Below are 27641 nucleotides of genomic sequence, written 5' to 3'. Positions count from 1 at the left end.
CAACAGAGGTAGGCACGACAGAGGAAGACTTTGGCACGACAGAGGTAGACATGACACACTCTGGAAATCACTGAATAAACGAGGCACAAGACAACCCAGCTCGAGGGACGCAGCCCAAACACTAACAGAAGAAAAGGCAGATAGAGTAAGCAGGTAAGCATTCTGTAAATCACAAAGAGGAGATCACAAAATTGATGAAAGGCACAGAGAGAAGAGAGGAAATATAAAGGGAGGAGGGATGAAGACATTGGGAGATCGAGGAGCAGGGAGGGAAGTATTACGAGGAGAGAGGGAGACAAAAAAAACCAAAATTTCGGCTTGGAGCATAAGAGAGAGGATGATGCAAATTTTATTGGGATTTCATTTCTGACGGAGAGGATAAGGAGCTGTGACTTGAAGAAGATCATTCTTTGACCATGATATGACAACTGGATTATGGGCTTCGACTTCGAGGAGGGGATGAAGATCCTTGAATGATTAAAAAAGACATACATTCTCTTCAAAGGCTTCTTTGGGAGGACGAGTTCCACGATTTTGATCTCAAGAAAAAGGTGCCTGCGATGAAGAAAAATACCAAAATTATGGAATATCTTTGAAGTAGATGTCGTCATTGACTTTAACTTCTCCCTGAGGTCGGGCACACACATTGTTTGCGTGTTTGTTTGCAACCTTATTATTCTCTCTTAATATATGAAAAAAGGAGACAGTCGAATTTTGGAAACTATCTGATTGAGATCAACGCTTTTTGGATTTGTTTTATAAACCATTTGTTGAATTAAAATTGAGGAATCCCCTATGATGACTGGATTCTTATAGTTTCTTTTGTTTAGAATTTCAGACCCCAGGAGGAACCCATAAGCTTCTGCCTTGTTATTTGATTCTATTCCCAATCCCCATTCGAAGGAGATGGTATTTGCCTTTCCCTGATAAAAAATATAATATAGGAATTTACAGGGTAAGTTCCTTAGAGAGAACACCAAAGGACACCGCTCATAAACAGATCACAGATCAATACACCAGTATTCTTGACGTGGTTAAAACCCTCAAAGAGGGAGACAATCTACGGCCTGAGCCAATGCGGCCACTTTAGGCAATTTATTAATAAAAGAATGAAAATTTACATAAGCTTCTCTCGTGAATGGTTACCCTACAAATGACCCTTCATGCTTTTTAAATAGAAATCATGGACCAATCGGGTGTTAAGCCATGGATCAAGTGTCAGTTATACTGAGGAGAGAATGAACCGTCAGATCACTACATATCGTGACCGTTGGATTGTAAGTTACAAAAGTACATAGTAAAGAAACACACTTTACCTAACACTACACTAGACCAAGTTATACTTAACTATTTCCTATGCATCGGAATAACCTAACATCCCCCCTTAAGAACAACTTGGGATAGGATTGAAGGATGTGCAAATATGACACAGTAGGAGAAGGAAGGAGGCATTAGAGCCTATCCCCCCTTAGTGACAACTTCCTGAACTCCAACCATAAATCGAAGTTTAGTAAACTTCAACTCTGTGAGAGCCTTTGTAAAGATGTCTGCAACTTGATCATCTGTTGAACAATGTTGCACTTCAAGAACATGGTCATGAATGAGCTTTCTGATGAAGTGCACGTGCAGTTCAATGTGTTTGTTGCGCTGATGTTGGACTGGATCTTTGCATAGTTGAATGGCACGTTGATTATCACACCAAAGTGTGATCGGATGTTGCTGTTGAAAGCCAAACTCTGACAACTTCTACTACACCACGATACTTTGCTTCTGTTGAAGAAAGAGAAATGGCACATTGTTTCTTGCAAGCCCATGTAATAGGTCCTGAACCAAGAGTGAACACATAACCTGCAGTAGACTTCCGATCATCAGGGTCACCAGCCCAATCGAAATCAGTGAAACCAACCTATAGAGGAGATGCTTCGGCACTGTAATGAATCCCAAACTGAACTGTACCTCGAACATAACGAAGTATTCTTTTAGCTGCTTTCCAATGACTTTCATGTGGGTTTTGCATAAACCGAGCAATAAGGCCAACAACAAAGGAAAGGTCAGGACGAGTATGGGTCAGATACAAAAGTTTTCCTACAAGTTGACGGTATAAGGTAGCATCAACTTTAGGTGAAGTACAAGTGACTGAAAGTTTGGCTCCAGACTGAAAGGGAGAAGCGGCTGGCTTACAACCTTCCATGTGAAAATGGCGTAGAAGATCACAGACATACTTGGACTGGGAAAGGGAAATACCTTCCTTGGATTGCAAGACTTGAAGACCAAGAAAATAATGCAAGTGTCCTAAGTCTGTCATTTCAAACTTCTTTTTAAGGCTGGACTTCACATGGTTTATAAGGTTGGGATCACTACTAGTAAGGATAAGATCATCAACATAAAGAACAAGAATGATAAGGGACTGACCCATTTTCTTGGTGTAAACCGTATTGTCAGAATGACACCTAGAAAAGCCAGTTTCTAAAAGAAAGCTATCCATTTTGGCATACCAAGCTCGAGGGGCTTGCTTGAGACCATAAAGGGATTTCTTAAGCCGACATACAAGGCTGGAGTCTGTTTGTATAAAGCCAGTGTTAAAATTTGGGTACCAGAGGACAAGTGGTTCCCTAAGGCTTTGATCTTTGGCCTAGGGAAAAGTGTCATTTTTTTTTACTTTTCTCCTAAAGTGACTTTATAAGTGGTAAAGTCAATTTAATTTAAAAGTGACTTTATAAGTGGTAAAGTTACATTCTAATTTAAAAGTGACTTTATTAAAGTGAATGAAGAATTAGAAAGTGAAAAAGTGATTATGGAAATAAAAGGCTAAGTGGGTCTTTATTTAAGTGGGTGAGTTAAAAAATAGAAAGTGAGAATTAAATGCACATTTATTCTCATCCCTAGATCTAAATAAATCTTGGCCATTCGATCTTAGGGTAACCCAAAAGGTCATTTAGAGAATGAAAGGAGAAGAGAAGAGGAAAAGATCATTCATTCTTTCATGAGCATTTGAGAGAAAGAGAAGAGAGAGCAAGGAGAAAATTTCTGAATAGTGAGGAAGTGAAGGAGAGCAGCAAGAAGACATTTCAGCGAATTTGGGCAGCGACATTTATTGGCACGCATCCCAAGGAAAAACTATACAGCAGGAGAAAGGCATAGAAATCGAGGAAGATGGACAACAAGTTTTGGGCACATTTTTCGAGGCTGGCTGTACAACATTTAATGCTGTAAATTTTTTTGTTTTGCTTGTTTGTTGATCGACATGATTTTCGAGGTGGAGTTCAAGCACGAAAATTGAGATAAGTTGTAATTTGTGGTTGCTGGAATTTTTACTGTGTATTTTAGTTTCTCTATAAAAGTATTTTCAGAAATAAAGAAGAGCTCTCAAACTGGTTTTCCCCAAGAGTTGTAGGGGGTTTTTCCACGGTCACATTGACCAAAAATCATTGTCTTATTTTCCGTGTGGCTACCATAATTTTGTTGTGTTTTATTTTTGCAATTTTATCAGTTGTAAAATCTCTAAATTTGTGTTTTCAGAAAAATATTATCATTTCCAAATTTTAGAATTTTTATCATGCTTGGATTTAAAACTAAATACATGGAATGATAAGGAAAACTGATAACCGGAGTGGGAGTTGAAATTTCTTCATGGTATCAAAGGTTGGTTGGCTGAAAAGTGCAGTTTGGGACAACAAAGTGAAAATTATAGCAAGCTGATTTTTACATAGAAAACATAAACTTTTACCATAGATTTGAAAATTTCAATTTGATAGGACAGTGAAACATGTCTTTGGGTTTGAGAGTTGAAGATAGGTTGGATGGGCAGAACAACTACAGTGCATGGAAAGAGAGAATCCAGAGCATCTTTGAAGAAGCAACAGTCTGGGGCATTATGGTAAATACCACACAGAACCCAGTAGCAGTTTTTGTTGACCTTGTACAGTTGGCAGAGTTTAACAAAAAGAATGATAAGGCAAAAAGATTGATTATGGAAGGAATCAAAGACCATGTCATTCCTCATGTGAGAGGAAAGACTTATGCACATGAGATGTGGACATCCTTGATCAATCTTTACCAGAGCTCAAATGAAAACAGAAAAATGGTCCTAAAGGAGAAACTGAAGGCCATTAAAATGGCTAAGACTGACAGTGCTACAACATACCTCACAAAGATCACTTTAGTGAGAGATGAGTTGACAGCTGTAGGTGAGATCATTGCACTCACTGAGTTGGTGAGAATTGCTTTGAATGGTCTTCCCAAGACTTGGGAGAATTTTGTGGATGGCATTGTTGCATGGGAAAACCTTCTCGATTGGGAGAGGTTGTGCGATGATTGCATTCAAAATGAGATAAGAAAGAACCATCTTGGGGCAGCCAAACAAATGGAGGAAGATGACAATGTGGCATTGTTAGTAAGAGGTAAGAAGGGTAGAGCAAAGAAGCAAGCTTCTAACAGTGGAGGCAAAAGCAAAGGTAAAGGCAAGTAGTTGAACGAGGAGAAGGACTTTTCCAAAGTCAAATGTTGGAATTGTCAAAAGTTAGGACACTATGTTGTTGTGTGTCCGGAGAAGAAGAACAAGAAAGGGAAAGACAAACCCATGGCAGCTTTTGCAGAGATAGAGAGCTTCTCAGAGAGATTTGATTGGGAGTTTGGGTTCATAGCTTGTGAGGCCACTAGTGCAGGATCACCTACCATACAAGTTCAGAGGGAGTGTGCCTTCCCCGCTACTAGCAGAGCATCTTCTAGCATTTGGTATGTTGATAGTGGTGCTTCCCGCCACATGACAGGAGTCAGAGAGTACTTCTCAGAGCTTTCAGAGGGTGATACTGATATGGAGGTAGTACTTGGTGATGACAGCATTGTTAGAGCAGTCGGTGTGGGGACATTGACATTTGATAGGGGACCCAAACCTCCCTTGAAAGTGTCAGATGTTCTATATGTGCCTGGAATGAAGAAGAACCTGATATCTGTCTTAGCACTTGAGGATAGAGGGTATGATGTGTTGTTCAGGAGAGGGCAGGTGCTTATATATCCTAGGGGAACTCTAGCTTCTTCAGCTAGAGAGATTGGTGTGTGCCATGCCAAGGTGTACAAGTTCTCATTCCAGCCCCTGATGGCATTGAGTAGCAACACCTGGGACAGGACCGACAACAGATCTAGTAGTTCAGAGTTGTGTGAGATTTGGCACCACAGGATGGGGCACATGTATCATGGGGCCTTGAGTACATTGCAGGAGATCACCATTGGTGTGCTGGATTTCAGTTCTTATCACCTTGATGTTTGTAGAGGATGTGCTATGGGGAAGTTTGCTAGATCCCCTTTTACCAGCAGTGACAGCAGAGCGACCGGGATCCTTGACTTGATTCATACTGATGTGAGTGGTCGGATGGCTCATGTATCCTTGAATGGCTATGAGTACTATGTTTTATTCATTGATGACCACTCCAGGAAGACTTGGATTTATTTCTTGAAGACCAAGAGTGAGGTCTTCAAGCGGTTTCAAGAGCCCAAAGCTCTTGTGGAGACCTAGACAGGTAGGAAGATCAAGATCCTCAGGCCGGACAATGGAGGGGAGTATACCCTTGGTGAGTTTGTTAATTTTTGTGCTGAGGCAGGCATTAGGAGGGAGTTCACAGTTCCTTACTACCCCTAGCAGAATGGGGTTGCAGAGAGGAAGAACAAATCCATTGTAGGGGCTGCCAAAGCCATGCTTCATGATCAGGGGTTACCTTTATTTTTATGGGCAGAGGCCTGCAACGTTGCTTTGTACTTGCAGAACAGGAGTCCACATCGTGCCTTGGGGAATGTTAATCCGGTGGAGGCTTTTTTTGGGAAGAAGCTTGATGTTGGGCACTTTCGTATTTTTGGGTGCCTTACATATTCCTATGTCCCCAGTGTTTTACTGTGATAATCAGAGTTGCATTAAACTCACGAAAAATCCAGTATTTCATGACAGGTCAAAGCATATCGGGATCATATATCATTTCATCAGAGACTATGTTCAGAAGGGAGCTGTGAAGCTTGAGTATATTTCCACTGATGAGCAGGTTGCAGATATTCTTACCAAAACCTTACCACGGGGCAAGCATGTCTACTTCAGAGACAAGATGGGTGTGGTGAGGAACACCTTCCTCGGTAAGAGGGAGTGTTGAAATTTGGTACCGGAGGACAGGTGGTTCCCTTAGGCTTTGATCTTTGGCCTAGGGAAAAGTGTCCAAAAGAATTTAATTTTTCTCCTAAAGTAACTTTATAATTTTTATAAAGTTAAATCTAATTTAAAAGTGACTTTAAGTGATAAAGTTACTAAGTCTAATTTTAAAGTGACTTTTATAAAGTCAATGAAAAATTAGAAAGGAAAAGTGACTTTGGAAATAAATGGCTAAGTAGGTCTTTATTAAAGTGGGGTGAATTAAAAAATAGAAAGTGAGATTTAAATGAGCATTGAACTGCTCTGCATGCTGCCCGGAGCACCACCCCTCTGGCTCGGCGAGCCACTGCTCACTGATGGACCTGACATCCTCATAGATGTACCTCCTGATCCTCCTGATCCCTGCCCACTGGATCCCTGTGACTGACTCAACTGCTGCTGAGGGTCTGGCTGATCCAGATACTCTAACTCCCGTGACCTCCTAAAGGTCCTGTCCTCCTCGAACTTCACATCCCGTCTGACAACAACAGTCCTCTGTGCAGGAATGTAAATCCGAAAGGCCTTTGAGGTCTCACTGTAGCCCACAAAGATACCCTTCTCTGCGGTGGGCTCTAGTTTGGTCTTCTTCTCCTTGGGTATATAGGAGTATGTAATGCATCCAAAGATATGAAGATGACCAATATCAGGCTTCTTCCCAGAGAAAGCCTCCTCCGGAGTCATGTGCCCCAAGGCACGATGCGGACTTCTGTTCTGCAATTAAACAACTGTGTTGCAGGTCTTTGCCCACAAGAACAATGGCAACCCCTGATCATGTAACATGGTTTTGGCAGCCCCTATGATGGATCTGTTCTTCCTCTCTGCAACCTTGTTCTGCTGGGGGTTGTAAGGAACAGTGAACTCTCTCCTAATGCCTGCCTCCGCACAATAGTCAACAAACTTTCCAAGGGTGTACTCTCCTCCATTGTCCGACCTCAGGGACTTGATCTTTCGACCTGTCTGTGTCTCCACAAGAGCTCTGAACTCCTGAAATTGCTTGAAGACCTCACTCTTGGTCTTCAAAAAATAAATCTAGGTCCTCTTGGAGTGATCATCAATGACTAAAACATAGTACTCATATCCACTCAAGGAAACATGAGACATCCGACTGCTCACATCAGAATGAATCAAATCAAGTATCCCAGTCGCTCTGCTGTCACTACTTAGTACTGAGAAAAGGGGATTTGGCAAACTTGCCCATTGCAGAACCTCTGCAAGTATCAAAGTGATCAGTACTGAAATCTGGCACACTTGTAGTGATCTCCCGCAATGTCCTCAAGGCTCCATGATACATATGTCCCATCCTGCGGTGCCAAATCTCACACAGCTCAGAACTGCTAGCTCTGCTGTCGGTACTACTGCTCAATGCCAAAAGGGGTTGGAATGCAAACTTGTACACCTTTGCATGGCTTACACCTATCACTCTAGCTGAATCAGTTGGAACCACTCTCAAATGGCCTCAATCATTTCATTTATCTTTCATTTCCATCCTTTTACTTTAAGAATTTAACATTACCATTAGGGAGCATCTAGGAAGCGTCTAGGGAGCATTAAGGGGCACCTTGGGAGTATTCAGAAAGTGTAGTTCCTCATAGAACAGTTTGAAATCTCCAAAACAAAGAAAGCCCTGCGGAACCGTCCACCTAATCTTAGATCCACGATGGATACATGACGAAACCTCCACAGATCCGCACCCGATACTTTTTGGATTCGTGGATAGGGAAATAGGAACTGTAGATCGGGCAGTAGGAGCTGCGGATCAGGCCCCCACGAATCCAAATATGCAGGAATCGCCAAAAAAAGAGGAACTGCGGATCCGATTTTCCGTTCCGCAGTTCTGGCGAAGGATCGGTGGCGGATCCATACGGGACGCAGATCTGCCTTTGGATCCTTGGGGGAGGGGGGGGAACGGTTCCTGCAACACTTGTTTGTACAATTTCTCCCTCTCGAACACCAATCACTTTTGTTGAGTTTATGCTCGAGCCCTTAGGTCATACAAGAACCTATCCATCAGAGACTAGAGCAAAAAATATCCTTGTACTCCCTCTCACTGGGAGAACCTCTTGCCACAAACTTTGCTTTGTTCTTCTTGATGCTGCCATCTGCTGTTAGAATCATTGCCTAGACAACCTTTAAGATGTATCTGTACACCTCATTTAAGAGGCCATGGAAGAAGCAGTTATAACCAAGCAAAACATACAGAGACAAGAGGCTGACCAAGGAATAATAATAGTAATCAAGGGAGAAAGATATGAATTACTTATCTTTTGATTTAGAAAGAAATTGTTGAGGGTCGTAGGGAATTGTCAACACCCTCTTGTTCCTTGCCTCGTTGCAGAAATCAATGAAGTTCATCTTCAATCTTATCAAGCTTAGATTCCTTTGTCTTCTTTTGAAGTGGATGCTCGTCCTCGTGCTCAACATCAGCTGCTGATGCATTTTTATTTCCTTTCCCATTTCTTGCATGAATTGTAAGAGCTAGGGTTTCTTCATTTTGCATATTGATTGAGCAATCGAGCCACACCAAGTCATTCCATATGCTATGAAGTAGATAAACCAAGTATGCATCACACAAACTCCACTTGCATGCAACACTCCAAGTCTTGCTCTAGGGTTTTATCCGACAAACTCAGGACCTTAGTTATAACCTCCAAGTCAAATTTTTGGTCTGGTCAGCTTAGCTTCTGCAGTCAACTTGGATCTGTGGTTGACTCCTGCGGTCAACTTGGATCTGTGGTTGACTCCTGCGGTCAAACATGTGCTCAACTCTGCCTGTGGTCAAATCTGTACAGTGGTCAATTTTGGTCAGAAATCTGTGGTCAAAGTCAAATTTGGTCAAATGACAGCTCTGTAAACTTGGTCAAAGTTAAGTGAAATAGTCAAGAGACTAGCTCGGTCAGACTTCCAAATCTTCTTCTTTGACTTCACACATGTGGCTGGAATAGAAGAGAGAATATGTGATGAATCCGAATTGGTCAAATGAAGATGTCACATTGTGTATTTATATTTGTCAAATGGGTGAATTTTGACCAAGAGTCGCACCCTTTCATGGTGGGGCCGATTTGACAATTTGGAGCCTACATGAAGCCCAAAAATATTTTTATTTTATTTTAATTTACATAATTCTTCTAGGCCGACTTAGGAGGCCTCTTGCCATGTAGGAATACCTCCTGATGCTACACAAAAATCAACACTATTGTTAGCTTGAAAAGGTGTGGTTGGTCCAGAAATAAAATAACACCAGCCCCACGGAAACCTGGGTCACCCTGACAATTCCCATCAAAGAAACCCCAAGCCTGTTTATAGTAATTTTCTGGTTCTTTTAGTATTCTGACTGGATCCTCTTTTTAGAGAAAACCAATTTCGATTGCCAATGTTACTAATTTTAGGATCCACATGAGCTGGATTTAGTTCTAAACATTAAAATCATTTTGTTTCTTGATCCTCCCCAGTTCTTTCGGCCTACCTTCAATCACAATAACTGCAGGAAACACATTTGAAGAGGATGCAACAAATTTCATATTTCAAACTGTTAACATCCTTCCTGAGAGGCCATCAGCATCCAAAGAAAAATATTTCCAGTCTTTTGAAAAAGAATATAAGAACTCAACAGACTTTGACGCAGCACACATTGTCTCTTGAAAAAGTAGAACATCAGGATTGCACCCATAACATAATCCTTTGGGGTTTGCTTGTTTTGGGGCACCCCCGACCCCTCTGGAATTAGGTGATAGGATTATCATTGAAAAACAATCTTTAAGGTTTTTCCTGCTCTAAGGGCTGCTCCAATTGTTAGTTGCTTCCCATCCCTAACCTCCTTTTTAGCCTGGGACTTGTCTTTGGAGATATTGGATTTCCTTCCAATGGAGGCTGGATGATTCTGGTAAAAGAGATAAACTTCCTTCCAAAACCCTTAAATCACCTACATTTAATTTCTTTGATCTCAGGTGATAAGATGATTTAATAACAGACGGGATTTATTATCTACAGCCACCTCCTCACCTTTATTTTGAAAATCCTCTTCATCTGGAGGCTGGCCTTGTGAGACAAATAATGAAACTCTACATTATCTGACGAAGCTTCACATAGCTGAAAAGAGTGACCAAAGGGTTGGATAACTGAATTGAAGGGAGTTTCACCATGGCCTGTTCGAGGAGCAGTACCCATAATGCAGGGGTGGGGGCCCTAAAGTGGCCCTAAACCCTCCTCAAGATTACGAACATTCCTGGAACTCAGCTCACATTTGAAGGGAATTCTCTGTTCTATGACCTACCTGAGAACATGAGGAATTGATGAGGTACCTTACCTTTAGATAACACTGAGCAATCATGAATACCATAACAGCTTTGGGACCATGACCCTCTGCCTGACTCTCACCGTCTTCCAAAATTGGATGAGCTTCAAGAGCGCCTGAATTGAGATTTGCCTGCCCTTTCTCCTCTGGAATGTCCATTCTGTCCCCCACACCACTTCTGAGGGTACCTTCTTCACCCAAAATTTCTGCTTCCACTTTACTACAGAATTAGGGTTTGTACAGGCAGCCCATAAATGACCTATGGAATGACAGCCATTGCATCAAAACAGAACTTTCCAGAAATCAAACTTTTGATTGAAAACCCAATTGCCTCAAACGATCTCGATATTTGCTGGCAGCTCTGCATGGAAATCAATATCCACCAACAATATAATGGCCCTTATATACTCTTTTCAACTGAAATTTTCTTCCAGAGTGATGAAACGACCTAGGGCCTTTCCAGTCCCTTCCTATGTTTTTTGATTCCCCAGCTTTTAAGGGAGCCCTGGAAGGAGAATCCATATCTGTTGCAAAAAGGTAGGTTCTCTTCTTGGTGAAAGTCTGGTTTCCAAATTTTTAGGCACAGCCCAAAGGGCCCCCACATTCATTTTCTCTTGAGAAGTGATGTGGCATCCTGCTGATTCCTCACCTGGAAACAGATCCGTTTCCAGACTAATATATGGAAAATATGTTTATATTTTTGTTGCAAGCGGCTTCCTAGTTATTTTTGTATTTCCATAACTAAACATTTAGGTACATGCGTTCACCGATACATAGATCTCAGTAGTAATTACTATTTAAAAATCATATTTATTGCGGTTAATGTATTTGATAGCAGTTTCATTATATTTGACACTAGGGACTTTTGAGCATGTGCTTATGTCACTGCCATAGAACATGCTGTGTAGTGGAAGAGATAATCTCTAATATAGTCATCTATTTGTTTGCAGGATAAGAGAATCTTGAAGCAGTCTCAGCGCTTGGTAGCATTTTATATTCTGCATGATCTCTATTGTGGGGAGCAGTCATCTGTGAACCCATTTAATTCTTTCCTCGTTGATGTAAGTACCATTTTTTTTATCAAGTGGGGATTTCTCTAAATACAATGAGAGATGAAAGCAAGCTTTAAATGTAGGTACATACCAAGCAAGCTATCTTAAAAGTTAAAACAGTGCTTCAAATTTGCACTGCTGCATCATAGAGATATAATTATACAGTTCATTGGAGGTCATGTTTGGAGCATATTTTGTTTGCAATCTAAGCTAGCCTTTTCTGATGGAAGTTCATAAAATTACATCAGACTGTAAACTTTTCCACATGGATTACACTTGTGAGGCAGAGGCAGTTTATGAGGCATTACCTGCACCAAAAATTTGCCAATCTGGAAGTTGGCTTTGAATTGTAAGACCTCAAGTTGATGTGATATCATGCTTCTTTATCCGTGTACTAGCACTGATGGCGGTTTCAGTGTGATGCTTTGTGGGCCCTCGCTGGCTTGTTGGTTTCTACACAATGTCGATGATTATGAATTCTTACTATAGTGATATACCCCTATGATCTGGTTTTGTTCGACATTAATACTCTCCTTTCTTGCAATGTGAGTGTTTTGAATAATTCCTATGAATAACAATTGTGAGAAAGAGATGGGATACAAGTCTTTATTTGCATTAAAAGCTTTGCCAATGTATACGCTGGCTTTGGGTGTCAGTGTTTAGGTTGATGTTGTAGCTTCCTTCGTCACTTTTGAACTAACATCAAGGGTGTCAATGCCATGCCATTTGGGCCCTCTCTAGCTTGTGATTGTTTTCTATGTGATGTCTATACTTAGAAACTTCTACTACAGTGGCATACCCTATGATTGCATTGAAAGAAGTGTGGTGGATTCTACAAGCTAGTGTCATTGAGATGGGAAATATCTGTGACTAGTGTTGATGTGGGATGTGGCATACGTTGGGCCAATATATTATTTAAAAAAATTAAAAATAATGGATGGCCTGCCATACACGAGATGTATAATTCCTGTGCTAATAAATCATAATAATCTGTAACTAAACAAGAAAAGTTAAGAAAAACATATTGAACATTAATATTTGTGTGTGTGTTTTGAGGAATACCTTATGGGGAGAAACCCAAGGGATGCTTCTCTACATTCATGGATGGCATTCCTAGTAAACCTGTTGGTGTAGATTGGTGCACCTATATCGGGGGAATTCAAAGCAGCCACTTGGTGGTAAATATCCAACAAAATGGCCAACAACATTGGTGCAACTGATTGAGCTATTCCCTGAGGTTTTTAAAGTGTTTGGAAACGTTTCATCCCACCACCCCCAACCACTTAAGTGAGAGTGAGATTGTAGGTACTTTTCTAGCCTTAATTGGCCCATTAGGGGCAAACATATCACAAATGTTGAGATTCAAAAATAAAAGTAGGCAATTCAATGGAACCAAAACAAATGTAAATTTTGATGAGTGTGTGTAGATTTTCACTGCGATTTATGCTATGGAGAGTTTTTTCAGAAGAAACTGTGTAAAGGATTTATTTATTTATTGTATTCTTCTCCTTTAAAGATTCCTTAGCACTTGTTTGATATCATTATGCTTTTTGGTCCTTGATGATGGGTGGAGTGTCCACCTGAAACATCAGACGGATTAAAAATTCTTTCCACAATATCTTCTGAAAAACTCTGCACAAAATGCAAATTTTGTGATAACTCGATCACAAGTGCACTAGAGGGAGATAACTCTAGTGCACTAGAAAGAGAAATATGCTCAAGTACAATTGTTTTGTATAAGAAACACAGGAGTACACATAAAATAAAGAAATGACAAGCACAAGAGAACATTGAAGATATAGGCGCCCTTAGGCATAAAATACTCTATAAGAGAGATACAAACGATCAAAAGATGAGATTATACAAATGAGATCTTGAGTTGTGTATACACAACCCAAGTGATGTATACCTTCAAGAAGGGGTTATGGGCCTATTATTGCAAAATCTTGTAGGCTTAGTGTAAAGCCTCATTAGGCAACCTAGGTCTTATGACAACACGAAATTAGCACCATTGTCATCTGAGTGGCCTCTCGAGCTATTTAGTGGTGGATATTATCTGCACATTGGAGGCTTCCCTAAAGAAAACAACAAGATATTCAACTAAGGAGGGCTCAAGGGTGATGCAAGGTCTAAAGATTGAAAGAAAAGGTATGGACCGAACCTTGAAAGGCTGAGAATTCAAGTACTCTTATTTAAGACCTTTATGACTTAGAAGAAAGCTGCTGTAGGTTTTTTATGATATGTGGATTTAGGGAATACAATTGCATATAATAGCTTGAGAAATAGCTCATGGATGGTAAGATCAACTAAGGAACAAAGGCTATCAAAGAGGCAAGCAAGGGTCAGGTAAGCAATGAAGTTTTTTTGGCTGAAAATGCGTGACAACAATAATTATCTAGACGTTTGCTCTAATTTTGGGGTGAAAACATGCAATTAATGCTAGATTTTTCCTTTTTATATTTTTTAAATGCAATCTTTTTCAATAGGGTAACAACAAATTGGTATAAAGTGCAAATTAAAGCTAACCCTAAGTCTAGTTATTATGAATTAAGAAGTAAAAGGAGAAATCAAAATGATAACCACAAGCTAGTTGATTGCCTTCTCTCAATTAGGCAATGGAGTTAATAATGGCAAGGTCAAAGATAGAGGGACTTCTATGAAGAGGGTTGACTAAAAACCCTCTCTTAGATACCCCAGTGACTTCTTTAAAGTGGAGATTTAAGATCAAAGAATATGCATGTATCAAGTTCCTTTGGATTCTTGAAAGACAAATTTTGCATAACATATAGAAACAAGATTTCATGAAAGATTTTGCACTTTTTAATATGGCACAATAGAAACCCTAATTTCAAAAAATTGCATGCAAAATGGAAGAAAATGAACAATGAACTTACACTATTCAATGAAGAACCATTTCATCAATCCAAGATAGTCTCTGTTACTGCTCAAACCAACAGGGGACCTAGAAGGAGTTCCTAAGAGAGCAACTGCTAGGTTAAGGGCAATGGTGGAGGCTTAGCCCACTGTCACCACAATTAAGTCTCCTTGCTCTTTAGGGACTTTCACCGATGGGATGAATACCAGTAATGTAGGGATCACTTGTAAAGTATATGTCAATGGGTAGGTGGAAAGTGACCCTAGAAACCCTTTCCTGAGGATGGAGTGTAGAATGGAACTTGCTTGCTCTTTAAGCAAGGGACTTGGTCTTCCCAGGGTAAGGGGTGAGGATTGGAGGGTTGAGGGAGAAGGAATAGACTTACGGACGAGGTTCCCAATCTCTATAATCCTCGGGAAGCTTGGATTCCCAAATGGTCCTTGACAAATAATCTTTATTGAGAAGTGGGAACACATGGGGCTAGGTGGACCCAACCCAAGATCGAGGATGGAATGCAACAACCAATGATATTCCTATCCTGGACAAGGTGAGGGGAAAGGACCAAACAGGAATATTTATTTCAAAAGGTTGAATTGATCCTGTTGAGGTCTAGTCTTGGGGATCACTAGGCAAAATTTGATCCTAGAGCTAGGGCTTGGGAATCTTGAAGATTCTACTGTTAGAATTGCCTCAAATTTGGAGAGGGAGGGGACCTACCAATGCAGTAGCCTGTAGGATATCGAAGTTTTCCCTTGGGTCAATCTCAGGGAAATTGATGCTCTAGGTGACCTTTGAGTGCTAGACCTAGGAAAAATTGGTAAAAGGTTAAAAAGGTGAAGGAGATGACCACTCTTTTTAGGGATCAGTGCCTAATTCACTTGGGGATATGGAGTTAAGGATGATGATGAGTAAGAACTTGGTTTTGTTGATCAAGGAGGCCCAAAGAGTCAGCTTCATCCAATGTTGAGAGAAAGAAAAGAAAAGTGACCTTCAAGCATTTATACTTCAAAGAAAATGATGCAAGCTTATCGAGACAAATAATCTCTAGGACATTTCATTCATATAACATTGGCATATACATTAACTTAGCTAAAACATGCTCAATTCCACATTTCAATCATGTAGCAACTAGCCCTAATATTAGCAATATGCAGTGATAAGAATAATGAGATCAAAATTTACTTACAAAGTTATAGAGTGTATCCAACCAGCATTTTGTTTACAAGACAAAGCTCTAAGACAAGATAAATAGCCCAAATCTATACGCCAAAATTCATCCATCTCCAAAGGAATTTTAATTAGCCTATGGGCCTACATTAGCCCCTAATGATAAAATAATGCGCAAATAAAACCCCTATTGGAGACAAGCCCACAAAACTAGCTCACAAGTGAAAAATAAGCCTCACAAGGGGCCAAATAGTAATATCTACATGTTGTGTGGCCCTCCAAAGGCCTAATGATGTCCTGAAGTGCCACACTGAGGAATAAATTCCTCGGAATATGATGGACAAGGGGGTGGCCCCTTGTTTTCCAAGTAATAGACCTGTGGTGATCCCAGTGGGTCTGAGGGCACATAAATGATCCCATGGGTCCCCGTATGAATCGAAGATGCCTGTAGATCCACTTCAAGGGTCTGAGTGGTGGAATGAATGCTGCCATGACATCATATAAGTCTTGTGACACTTGCCAATTGTGTGGGGCTCCTATGGGGGTCTGTTGGGCATAATGTACCAAGCAAATCACCATAATACCAAATGTGGATCACTAGTAGTCTTTGAGCATCGATGAAGATCCGTGGAGTGTTGTCCGCTGCTGTAGAGGCCAATGGCTCTCGATGCACACCTTATATGTGCCAATGTAGACCTCTGGGGGTTAGGATCCCGTTTAGGGAGACTAAACCCAAATGGAAACCCACTTGTAATCCTACATAAGATCCAATGCGTCCCTTAGGCTTCCAGTACAACCAGTCGTTAAAATAATCGGGTCAAAGAGTTTACAAATCATGGATAACAAAGTGGGCACTTCATAATGGCATGCCCTTCCGTAGTGGGCTTTGGCATGTGCTAGTGTCTCCAAGCTCCAAAGGAGGTTAACCAAGTACCTTATTAGGTAGTTTCAGCCCTTAAAGGGCATAGTATGTCCAAGCTACATCCCTTTAATGGGGGTGGCAAGTGATAAATAAGTGGAATGGAATAGGGAGCGAGAGGGGCAATCTCGGGCCACATTTTGGGGCCTAGGGGTAGCTAGATAAGGGGAAGCCCACACCTGGGTATGTAATGTGTAGGAGGGAGCAATCGTGGTACATGAGGTGCCCCGACCTTGATTTTTCCACCTTTCTTTATATGCCTTTTGCTTTTACGAATTTTCTTTAATTAACTGCTCGGGGCTTTAAGGACAAGAGCATGATGTATAAGATATAGCAGTGATTACCCGTTTAGGCAGAGTGGTTCATTGCCCTCCAGGGGTTGGGACAATCGTGGGTTCTTGAATGATAAAGGAGGCTTATCTAGGGCATATGGAACCAGGGTGATGGCCATGGATGTAGAGCTCATGCATTGGATTTTGCCCACGTGCTAATTATTTTTTCCCAATCATCTTTTGCATTTTGTGGTACAGTATCTCGTTAAATGTGGCAAATTATGCCTTTTTCTTTTCTTTTAATTGCTTCAACCTCCGGGGCATCATTCTAGGCATGACCCAAGGTGGAGGCAAGGGGATAGGGAGGCTGTTCCTATGTGGACCCAGAATGGAAATGTGGACCTAGGTTGGAGAAATGATGAATGGGGTATAGTGTGTGGAAAGGGAGTAATATATGTGGATGAAGGAGCGGGACCATGTACCCAAAGTTGGGCTTTCCCAAGTAGTACCACTCTAAAACCAAATGGTCAATAAAGTAGATCCCACGGGACTAAGATCCAAGGGTAACAACCAAAAGAGATAAAGGGGACAAGAGCACAAACTAAGCCCACCCTTTCCGCCAAATCCCCCCATCAATCTATACGCAGAAGTATCCATGATAAGTAAACCCAATGCTTAATTACCAAATGACAAGACATACATTTAGATTCGGGATGCGCAACTTCAAACATACGATAAATACAGGTGGGTGAGGGACCACATGGCTGGCTCAGAGGGCAGAGAAATGACACAACAAGCTAGTAGGAGGCCGCAAGGGGCTGCTGGCTGGGGTTCCTCATGGAGAAAAATTTCTCCTGGGGATATCACCCATGAAGTGGTGGGTTACGGGTAACAGTCTCCTCATGCAAAAATATCCCTTCTAAGAAAATTCACCCCATCCTTCATCCATAGCGATCAAGAGAAAAAGACAAGAGAGCTAATGCACACTTCCTAAGATAGAGAGAAGTGTTGTGAATGTTTGATGATATAGATTAAAGTGGCTTCCCTCTAATTATATGAGGGAAACCAAGTCAATTTTCATAATTTTACAAGTAAAAGCCCTAAATGTTTGGTTGAGTGTTCAACTAGGCCTAAAGGTCACAAGCTGACCTTAAGATAGATTTAAACCATAATAAATACATCAAAATCTCCCATGTGTGTGGGAATAAATGCTCTCCATGATGACATCATTCTCCCCAAATTGATAATTTCCATCAAGCAAGTGATAAAGTGGCTCATGAGTGCTCTTCGCTCTAAGAAATCATCAAAATGCATGGCTATATTGCCAAATAACTCCTCTGCCATGACATCATCTCCAAGAAGGCTCATATCACCCCTTTGGGGAATGTGGGTATGATGTGGCATGCTTTGAGGTGATCGTTGGCATCTGGGCATAATGTGTTAGCCCTCCCAAGTCATCTTGATATCTTTATCATCATCTGGGTTTTGGAACAAGGCAATACCCATCAAACAGGGTTAAGGGCAATGTAGGGGCACCCTGGGTCCATTTGGGCACATCATCAAATAAGCCAATGCCTTGGCTTCCTAGCATTGCGTTTCAACATATAGAGGTGTAACAAGGGGCACAAAACCATGTGGAGTCCCCAGAAAGCCCAACATCCATCTCATGAGGGCAACACTAGGGCTACAAGGTCATATTTTCCCTAAACAATGGGCAAAACATCCTTTGAATGGTGTTGTATAAGTGTTGAGTCTTCCTTCAAAGGATATTTGCTGCACGAGTAGTGAACCGCCTAAAACATACCCCTAAGATCAAGTGAGATCAACATCATTAGAGACAAAAACCATCAAAATTTTCATAGTGAACCATATTTAATGTTAGGGGCACAAAAATAGTTCACACAAACCTTGCCTTCCAATGTCTTTATAGCCTAGGATTTAGAAGCAAGTTACCCCACTTATGTTAGGGATGACCGTACCTTCATCCCTATTAGGTGCCTCTAACTCCCAGGGGGGAGGACATTTCATAGGTAGACCGTCAATCAATATGGCATGTGATAATGATGGTGGAGTGGGTAAGAGTACGACATCAACAATGCCATAAGCTTGGGCTTCTGTTGCTGACATAAAAACATCTCTGTTCAGGTCCCGTTGAATTACCTCTCCGGGTTGGGAAGGAGGTGGCCATAGCCATGGTACCAGGTAGAGGGTGTCCAACATCTCTAAGTACTATAATGAGAAGATGTAGGAATTTATAGAGTTAGTTCCTCAGATAGAATACCAAAAGACACTGCTCACAAATAGATCACAAATCAATACACCAGTGTTCTTGACGTGGTTAAAACTCTCAAAGAGGGAAACAATCCACGACCTGAGCCAATGCGGCCACTTCAGGCAACTTATTAATAAAAGAAAGAAAATTTACATAAGATTCTCTCATGAACGGTCACCCTACAAATGACTGTCCATGCCCTTTAAATAGAGATCATGGACCAATCAGGTGTCAAGCCACGGATCAAGTGTTGGTAATACCGAGGAGAGAATGAACCTTCGGATCACTTCATGTCTGGAACATATCGTTATCGTTGGATTGTAAGTTACAAAAGTATATAGTAAAGAAACACACTTTACCTAACTCTACACTAGACCAAGTTATACTTAACAATTTCCTATGTGTCGAAATATCCTAACATCCCCCCTTAAGAACAACTTAGGATAGGATTGAAGGATGTATAAATATGACACAATAGGAGAAGGAAGGAGGCATTAGAACCTATCCCCCCTTAGTGACAACTTCCTAAACTTCAACCATAAATCGAAGTTTAGTAAACTTTGCCTCTGTTAGAGCCTTTGTAAAGATGTCTGCAACTTGATCATCTGTTGAACAATATTGCACTTCAAGGACATGGCCATGAATGAGCTTTCTGATGAAGTGCATGTGTAGTTCAATGTGTTTGCTGCGTTGATGTTGGATTGGATATTTGCATAGTTGAATGGCACTTTGATTATCACACCAAAGTGTAGTCAAATGTTGCTGCTAAAAGCCAAACTCTGACAGGATCTGATGAAGCCACAGGGCTTCTTTACTAGCTTCTACGACGCCACGATACTCTGTTTCTGCTGAAGAAAGGGAAATGACACTTTGTTTCTTACAAGCCCATGTAATAAGTCCAGAACCAAGAGTGAACACATAACTTGCAGTAGACTAATGATCATCAGGGTCACCAGCCCAATCGGAATCAGTGAAACCAACCAATAGAGGAGATGCTTCTGCACTGTAATGAATCCCAAACTGAATTGTACCTTGACCATAACGAAGTATTCTTTTAGCTGCGTTCCAATGACTTTCATGTGGGTTTTGCATAAATCGAGCAATAAGGCCAACCACAAAGGAAAGGACACGACAGGTATGGGTCAGATACAAAAGTTTTCCTACAAGTTGACGGTATAAGGTAGCATCAAATTCAGGGGAAGTACAACTGACTGAAAGTTTGAGTCCTGACTAAAAGGGAGAAGGGGCGGGCTTATAGTCTTCCATGTGAAAGTGGCGTAGAAGATCACAGGCATACTTGGATTGGGAAAGGGAAATACCTTCATTGGATTGCAAGACTTGAAGACCAAGAAAATAATGCAAGTGTCCTAAGTTTGTCATTTCAAACTACTTTTTAAAGCTGGACTTCACATGGTTTATGAGGTTGGGATCACTACCAGTAATGATAAGATCATCGACATAAAGAACAAGAATGATAAGAGACTTACCCACTTTCTTGGTGTAGACAGTATTGTCAGAATGACACCTAGAAAAGCGAGTATCTAAAAGAAAGCTATCCATTTTAGCATACCAAGCCCGAGGGGCTTGCTTGAGACCAAAAAGGGATTTCTTAAGCGGACATACACGGGTGGAGCCTATTTGTATAAATCCAGGAGGTTGTTCCATATAGATTTCTTCATTGAAGTCCCCATGCAAGAAGACAGATTTAACATCCATCTGATGGAATTCCCATTTGAAAGAGGTAACAAGGGAAAGAACGAGGCGGATAGAGTTCATTTTGGCAACAGGGGAGAAGGTTTCAGTATAGTCAATGCCTTCAACTTGTGAAAAACCCTTAACAACAAGACGAGCTTTATGCCTATCAACTTTTCCATCTGGTCCAAACTTGGTTCTGTAATCCCATTTGCATCTAACAAGTTTTCGTCCCTTTGGAAGAGGAACAAGATCCCATGTATCATTTGCCAATAATGAACGATATTCTTCATTCATAGCTGCATCCCAATCTGGATGGCCTGAAGCTTTTGCAAAGGTGTCAGGATCATAATTTGCTGAAGCTTGAGCCAGTAAAGAAGAGGCTCTATCGAATTGAGAACGTGTACGTCGCTGATTTGTAGGATCACCTGCAAGAGCACCTACTGCATCCCGAGTAGCACAGACCCATTTTGGAAGTTGAGCTAAAGGAGGATCCTGAGAAGGTGGGGTAGGATTGTCATCCTCCCTGTCATCATCTGAAGAAGAAATATTTTTAGAAGTAGAAGGGATAGAGAGAGGTGGCACATCTGTCGAACTAGGCTTGTAGGCCGATATATTTTCAGCGAACTTTACATATCTTCTAATGATAATTTTTGGATTTAAGTGGAATAAGTCTATATCCTTTGACATCTTCAGAATATCCAACAAAAATACATTTTTCACTCTTAGGTTCTAATGCTTTATGTTTCTCGTCGAGAATATGGGCCCATGCTTCACTTCCAAAAACACGAAAGTGACTTATATCTGGTTTAATTGAGCTCCATGCTTCTTCTGGAGTGATATTCTTTAAAACCTTAGTGGGAGTGCGATTGACTATGTAATTTGCACAATTAATTGCTTCTGCCAAAAAATTAAGACTAAGTCCTTTAGGTTGAAGCATACAATTGGCCATTTCTTTTAAGGTGCGATTCTTCCTTTCAGCTACACCATTTTTTGTGGAGTATATGGAACAGTATGTTGCATTTGAATTCTATGCTTAGTGCAAAAGTTGATGAATTTGTTGTTAACATATTTTTCGCCATTATCATATCTTAGCTTAAGAATTTGATGTCCAGATTGTTTCTCAACAAATGTCATAAAGGCCAAGAACCTGTTAAATACTTCACTCGAGTTTTAAGAAGTATACCCAAGTGCATCTAGAGAAATCATCAATGAAAGTTAAGAAATACTTGTAGCCAGAGAATGAAACAACTGGAAGTGGACCACATAAATCACAATGCACAAGCTGTAAAGGGGCTAAGGCGTGCCAAGAGGCATGTTTTTCAAAACTATCTCAATGATGTTTTCCGAGTACACATCCGGAACGAACACCATCTCTGCAAGATACCATAGGAAGACCTGTCACCATATTTTCTTTACATGGATTTTGAAGGGAGCGTTAGTTTAAGTGACCAAATCACTCATGCCAAAGTTTGCTCACTTCATCATTATGAGCGACAATACCAACGAAAGAGTTGATGACCCAAAGTTGTTAAACTTATACAACCTTATTGAATCATCAACAATGCCAGTAGCTAAAATCTGTCTAGGATCTCTTAGGTCCTTAATCACACCATCGTGAGGTGAAAATTCAACGGTTTTACCTTCACCTGAATGAGTTATCTGATATACAGATAGAAGGTTGCAGGATAAGGTTGAAACACATAATACATCATTAAATTGACCATTGTCTAGATGAACAGTTCCAGTGCCTACAACACTAAGAGATCTATCATCACCAACATATATATTTTTGGTGTTACAATCATTTAAAGAAGAAAACGTGGCTTTGTTTTTGGCCATGTGATAAGAAGCTTCAGAATCAATCAGCCACTCATGAGAATGAGAAGAAGAAGATACATTTAGTGCATAATCAGACCGAAATGCTTGACAACCACATGCAAAAAGTGCTATTCTTGAAGATGAAGTTGAAGTTGAAGAGTGCTCCAAATGGATTTTATGCTTCTTCATTGTTGCTTCCAAGGCTTCCATCTTCTTAAAGCATTTAGATTCTAAGTGCAATGTCTATCAATCATCTTCCCTTTGTTTTTATTTTCCCTATCATTTCGTTGAATTGATTTTTCATTTTGAGAATGAAATTGCTTAGGACCCTTGTTTGGTTTAGAACCATTCTTTTTAGGATACTGCTTCTTAGGATTCTTTGAATTTGGTTGTTGTTGGGTGACTAAGGCTTTCTTAGAAGAGTTTCCAAGATTAAAAAGACCAAGATGTAAGATTTTTTCTTGTTCACTTATTAAAAAATCACAAAAGGCATCAAAAGAGGGGGACTTGTAGTCTTTTCCTTGAGAAATAAAGGCTTCTCTAGTAGAATGGAAGGTGGAAACAAACACAGAGTAGGCTGGTTCCAACTTAGTAAAAATGGAATAGATAAGGCTAAATATAACTGAATCTGAACAAAAATGTACCTCAATTATTCTCATACAATGTGTGTCATTGTTGTGCTTGATTATGCCTTCAAATCCGCTGATGCAACATGTGTCACAGTTGTGCCATTTGTGTGTCATTGCCAAGGATATTGATCTAATCTTTACCTTTTCTACCCTTATCTTGTCCTCAGATTCCAATACACTGATGCTTCTGCTCTTAACACAGTTTTTCATGATTGTAAGTAAAGCCTCTTAATGATTGATAACCTAATATTTTTATACTCTTAATGAGCCCTGAAATTGATTCATTGATCTTATAGTTGTCGAGGCCGAAGCACTATAGCAATCTAGATCTTAAAAGATCTCTGGAAACACATTGAAATAGTCCACAAATTAACAATGAAAGTCTGCTACAAATAACCGAGCGAAACCCTTATTCATAAAAGTCGAATTGAAGCTACCACAAAGGTGAGATGAAATCAATCCATAAAGACTTGGATCAACCACAGGAGTAGGTCGTTTCAGCTCCTTAATGATTCAGCCTTTGAAACAGAGCCAAAGGAGGTCTGAATTAGCCTTGAAACATGTACCATAGTGACATGAAAATTTGCCTTGAACTGACCTCTGAAATGCTTGCAATAGGTCCTGAAGCTATTCGCAAGAGGCCTTAGAAATAGAGCACGAATATGCTAGAGATTAGGTGCCACTGAAGTGTCCACCAAATTAGCCTTATGTCTTGCTTCAATTAGCTGCATTGATCCTCAAAATTTGCACAGACTCCTCCAAAATTTGCCACAGAGTTTTTAGTCTAGGCTTAGATTTCAATCTGCTGTTGTCAGATTGAGCTGCCTTGGTGATTAGTGTCAGAGCAGGCAATAACTCCTCAAAGCAAAATTGATTCGTATATTTTATTCCTTTAGGTTGGTCTTCATTATATACACGAGGGAGAGACTGTTCACTTCATCTCTCGATGACTGTTCACATTACTTATTTATTTATTTACATTATGTTCACCCAATCCTGATGATTAGGTTTCAACATTCCCCCCCCCTTAATCTGAAGGGATGTTGGTGAGTGTAAGCATCATTCTGAATCGTTCAAGTTTTTCTCTTCCAAGCGCTTTGGTGAAGATGTCTGCAATTTGCTCATTAGTGAAACAATGACAGAGATGGATTATTTTGGCCTCAACATGATGTCAAATCAGATGATATTTAGTATTGATGTGCTTCGTTCGATCATGGAACTTTGGGTTCTTGGCCAACTTTATTGCAGAGGTATTGTCAATCATGAGTGGAGTTGATTGTACTTGTTTTACCTGCAAATCTTCAAGAATTTTCCTGAGCCACACAATTTCTTTTGTTGCTTCCGTTGCTGCCACGTATTCTGCTTCTGTTGTGGAATCTGCTGGAACTGATTGTTTGCGTGATCTCCAGGGGACAACTCCTGATCCAAGACTCATAGCATATCTTGAAGTAGATACCCCAGTTTCTTTGTCTCCATCGAAGTCTGAATCAGAGTATCCAATCAAGCTGAAGTCGTCCACCTGTGTATACTTGATTCCAAAGTCTTGAGTTCCCTTCAAGTACCTTAGAACTATTTTTGCAGCAGACCAATGTCCCTCACAAGGCTTTTGCATAAACTTGGAGAGCATTCCAATAACAAACGAAATGTCTGGTGTGGTAGTAGTTAGGTAGTTGAGACTTCCTACAAGCTATCTATACTTTGTTGCATCCTCAAATTCTTTTCCTTCAATAGATGTGAGCTTTAAGTTTTCTTCCATTGGAGTAGTAAGAGGATTGCATTCTGTCATGCTAAAACTGTTCAACAGATCTCCAATGTATTTCTTTTGAGAAAGAAATATGGACTTCAGATATTGGGTTACTTCAATACCAAGATAGTACTGAACATAGCCCAAATCAGTCATTTCAAAACTTTTCCCCAATTCCTTCTTTAGGGAGTGCAATATAGCTTTCATTGTTCCCTGTCATTAAAAGATCATCTACATATACCACAAGATATACAACTGTTTTGCCAACTTTCTTGACAAATAAAGCTGCATCATCAAGATCATAATTTTTGAAATTGAGTTTCAGAAGTTGCTCAGTTAGTTTTTCATACCAGGCTCGCGGTGCTTGTTTGAGGCCATACAAGGACTTCACCAGTTTGCATACTTTATCTTCATGTCCTTTCACAACAAATCCTTCAGGCTGGGACATAAAAACATTCTCTTTTAGATCTCCATTCAAGAAAGCAGTTTTTACATCCATTTGATGGACTTTACAACTATTCTGAGCTGCTATAGGGTAAAGAGTGTTCGGATGGTAGCCCATTTTGCTGTGGGGGCAAAATGTTGAAATTTGGTACCAGAGGATAGGTGGTTCCCTAAGGCTTTGATCTTTGGCCTAGGGAAAAGTATTCAAAAGAATTTAATTTTTCTCCTAAAGTGACTTTATAATTTTTATAAAGTCAAATCTAATTTAAAAATGACTTTAAGTGATAAAGTTACTAAAGTCTAATTTTAAAGTGACTTTATTAAAGTCAATGAAAAATTAGAAAGGAAAAGTGACTTTGGAAATAAATGACTAAGTGGGTCTTTATTAAAGTGGGGTGAATTAAAAAATAGAAAGTGAGATTTAAATGAGCATTTAATCTCAGTCCTAGATCTCAATCTATTTCAGCCATTGGATTTAGGGATCACCCAAAAGTCATTTAGGGTTAGATTAAAGGAGGAAAAGGAGGAAAAGGTCATTCATTTTCTTTCATGAGCAGAATGGGAGAAGGAGAGCAAGAGAGCAAGGGAGATTTCTGGACAGGGAAGAGGGGGCAGCAGCTTGGCACGCATTCCAAGGCAGCATTCCAGCAAGTCCGTATAGCTGAGTTAGCATACAGTGAAAGGCAGATTTTTTGGGCATGATTTTCAAGGAGGCCGTACAACAGTTTGCACAGAAATCGAGGAGTAGAAATCTGAGTTTGCTGGCACGATTTTCAAGGAGATCGTACAACAGATTTTTAAGGAGGCCGTACAACGAAATTTAAGGCTGAAAATTGGCACAGAAATCGAGGACATACAACATTTATCGCTGTTCAGATTTTGCTGTTTGCAAAGTTTTTCCAGTTGGCTGTGAGGCACGGAAAACGAGATAAGTTGTAAAAGTTTACTTGCTGATTTTTGCTGAATGTTTCTCACTGTAAAAGCATTTTTCAGAAATAAGGAGGAGCTCTTGAACTGGTTTTCCCCAAGAGTTGTAGGGGGTTTTTCTAGGGGCATTTAACTATTTTGGAGAAATAAGGTGAAACTGAAAACCGGGGTGGGAAATGAGAAATTTTTACATGGTATCAGAGCTTGAGTGCTGAAGTGCAGTTTGGGACAGCAAGGAGGAAAATTACAGCCTGTTGATTTTTCACTCAGGAAATTCCAGCAAGCTGATTTTTCACAAACAACAGTTTTATCTTTACTACAGCAATGCTATTTTTCATTAGATATCATTTTTGGGATTCAACTGCGTTAAGTAAGTCATTCAAACGTATGACCATTTCCATGAGAGGTAGTCGTAACTGACTAATTTCTCATGATTTTTGAATAGTTCACTTAGCACTCATTGCATCGGGTGATGCTCACAGGGGTGAAGAAGTGGGATTGAAACTAGTGAAATGTGGAGAACGAATCACATAGCATCAATCATCACTTCCGGGGCTTGCACCCGGTAACTAGGACTTCCCAGGAGGTCACCCATCCCAGAACTCCTCTGGCTCAAGCGCGCTTAACTGTGGAGTTTTTCCCCACAATCAAGCCCACTTAGCTTGCTACCCTTGGCGAATTTGTTGACTATTGTGCGGAGGCAGGCATTAGGAGGGAGTTCACTGTTCCTTACAACCCCCAGCAGAACGGGGTTGCAGAGAGAAAGAACAGATCCATCGTAGGGGCTGCCAAAGCCATGTTACATGATCAGGGGTTGCCATTGTTCTTGTGGGCAGAGGCCTGCAACACAGCTGTTTATTTGCAGAATAGGAGTCCGCATCGTGCCTTGGGGCACATGACTCCGAAGGAGGCTTTTTCTGGGAAGAAACCTGATATTTGTCATCTTCGTATATTTGGGTGCATCACATACTCCTACATACCCAAGGAGAAGAGGACCAAACTAGAGCCGACTGTAGAGAAGGGTATCTTTGTGGGCTATAGTGAGACCTCAAAGGCCTTTCGGTTTTACATTCCTGCACAGAGGAAAGTTGTTGTCAGGCGGGATGTGAAGTTCGAGGAGGACAGGGCCTTTAGGAGGTCACGAGAGTTAGAGTATCTGGATCAGCCAGACCCTCAACAGAAGTTGAGTCAGTCGCAGGGATCTAGTGGGCAGGGATCAGGAGGATCAGGAGGTACATCTATGAGGGGATGTTAGGTCTGTCAGTGAGCAGTGGCTCGCCGAGCCAGAGGGGTGGTGCTCCGGGCAGCATGCAGAGCAGTTCACAGAGCAATTCACTAGGGAGTCCACTGGTGGACAGTTCACACGG

At 40.6% G+C, this 27641-nt stretch overlaps 1 protein-coding gene across 1 annotated transcript in view; it reads left to right on the top strand.

Moving 5' to 3' along the window:
• The window catches only part of LOC149232249 (CCR4-NOT transcription complex subunit), a 99306-nt gene that overhangs the window by 5111 nt on the left and 66554 nt on the right, over positions 1-27641 (top strand). Inside the window, exon 2 of the mRNA XM_089379380.1 lies at positions 11411-11521. Within this exon, the coding sequence (XP_089235506.1) occupies positions 11411-11521 (111 nt within the window). The remainder of the gene's footprint in view (positions 1-11410; positions 11522-27641) is intronic.

This window comes from Pinus tabuliformis, chromosome J (assembly GCF_031772625.1).
Source record: "Pinus tabuliformis cultivar Carrire ecotype Pingquan chromosome J, CPIR1, whole genome shotgun sequence".
Taxonomy (NCBI): Eukaryota; Viridiplantae; Streptophyta; class Pinopsida; order Pinales; family Pinaceae; genus Pinus; species Pinus tabuliformis.
The sequence above is the reverse complement of the archived record's forward strand: the minus strand, read 5'-3'. Positions and strand labels throughout refer to the sequence as shown.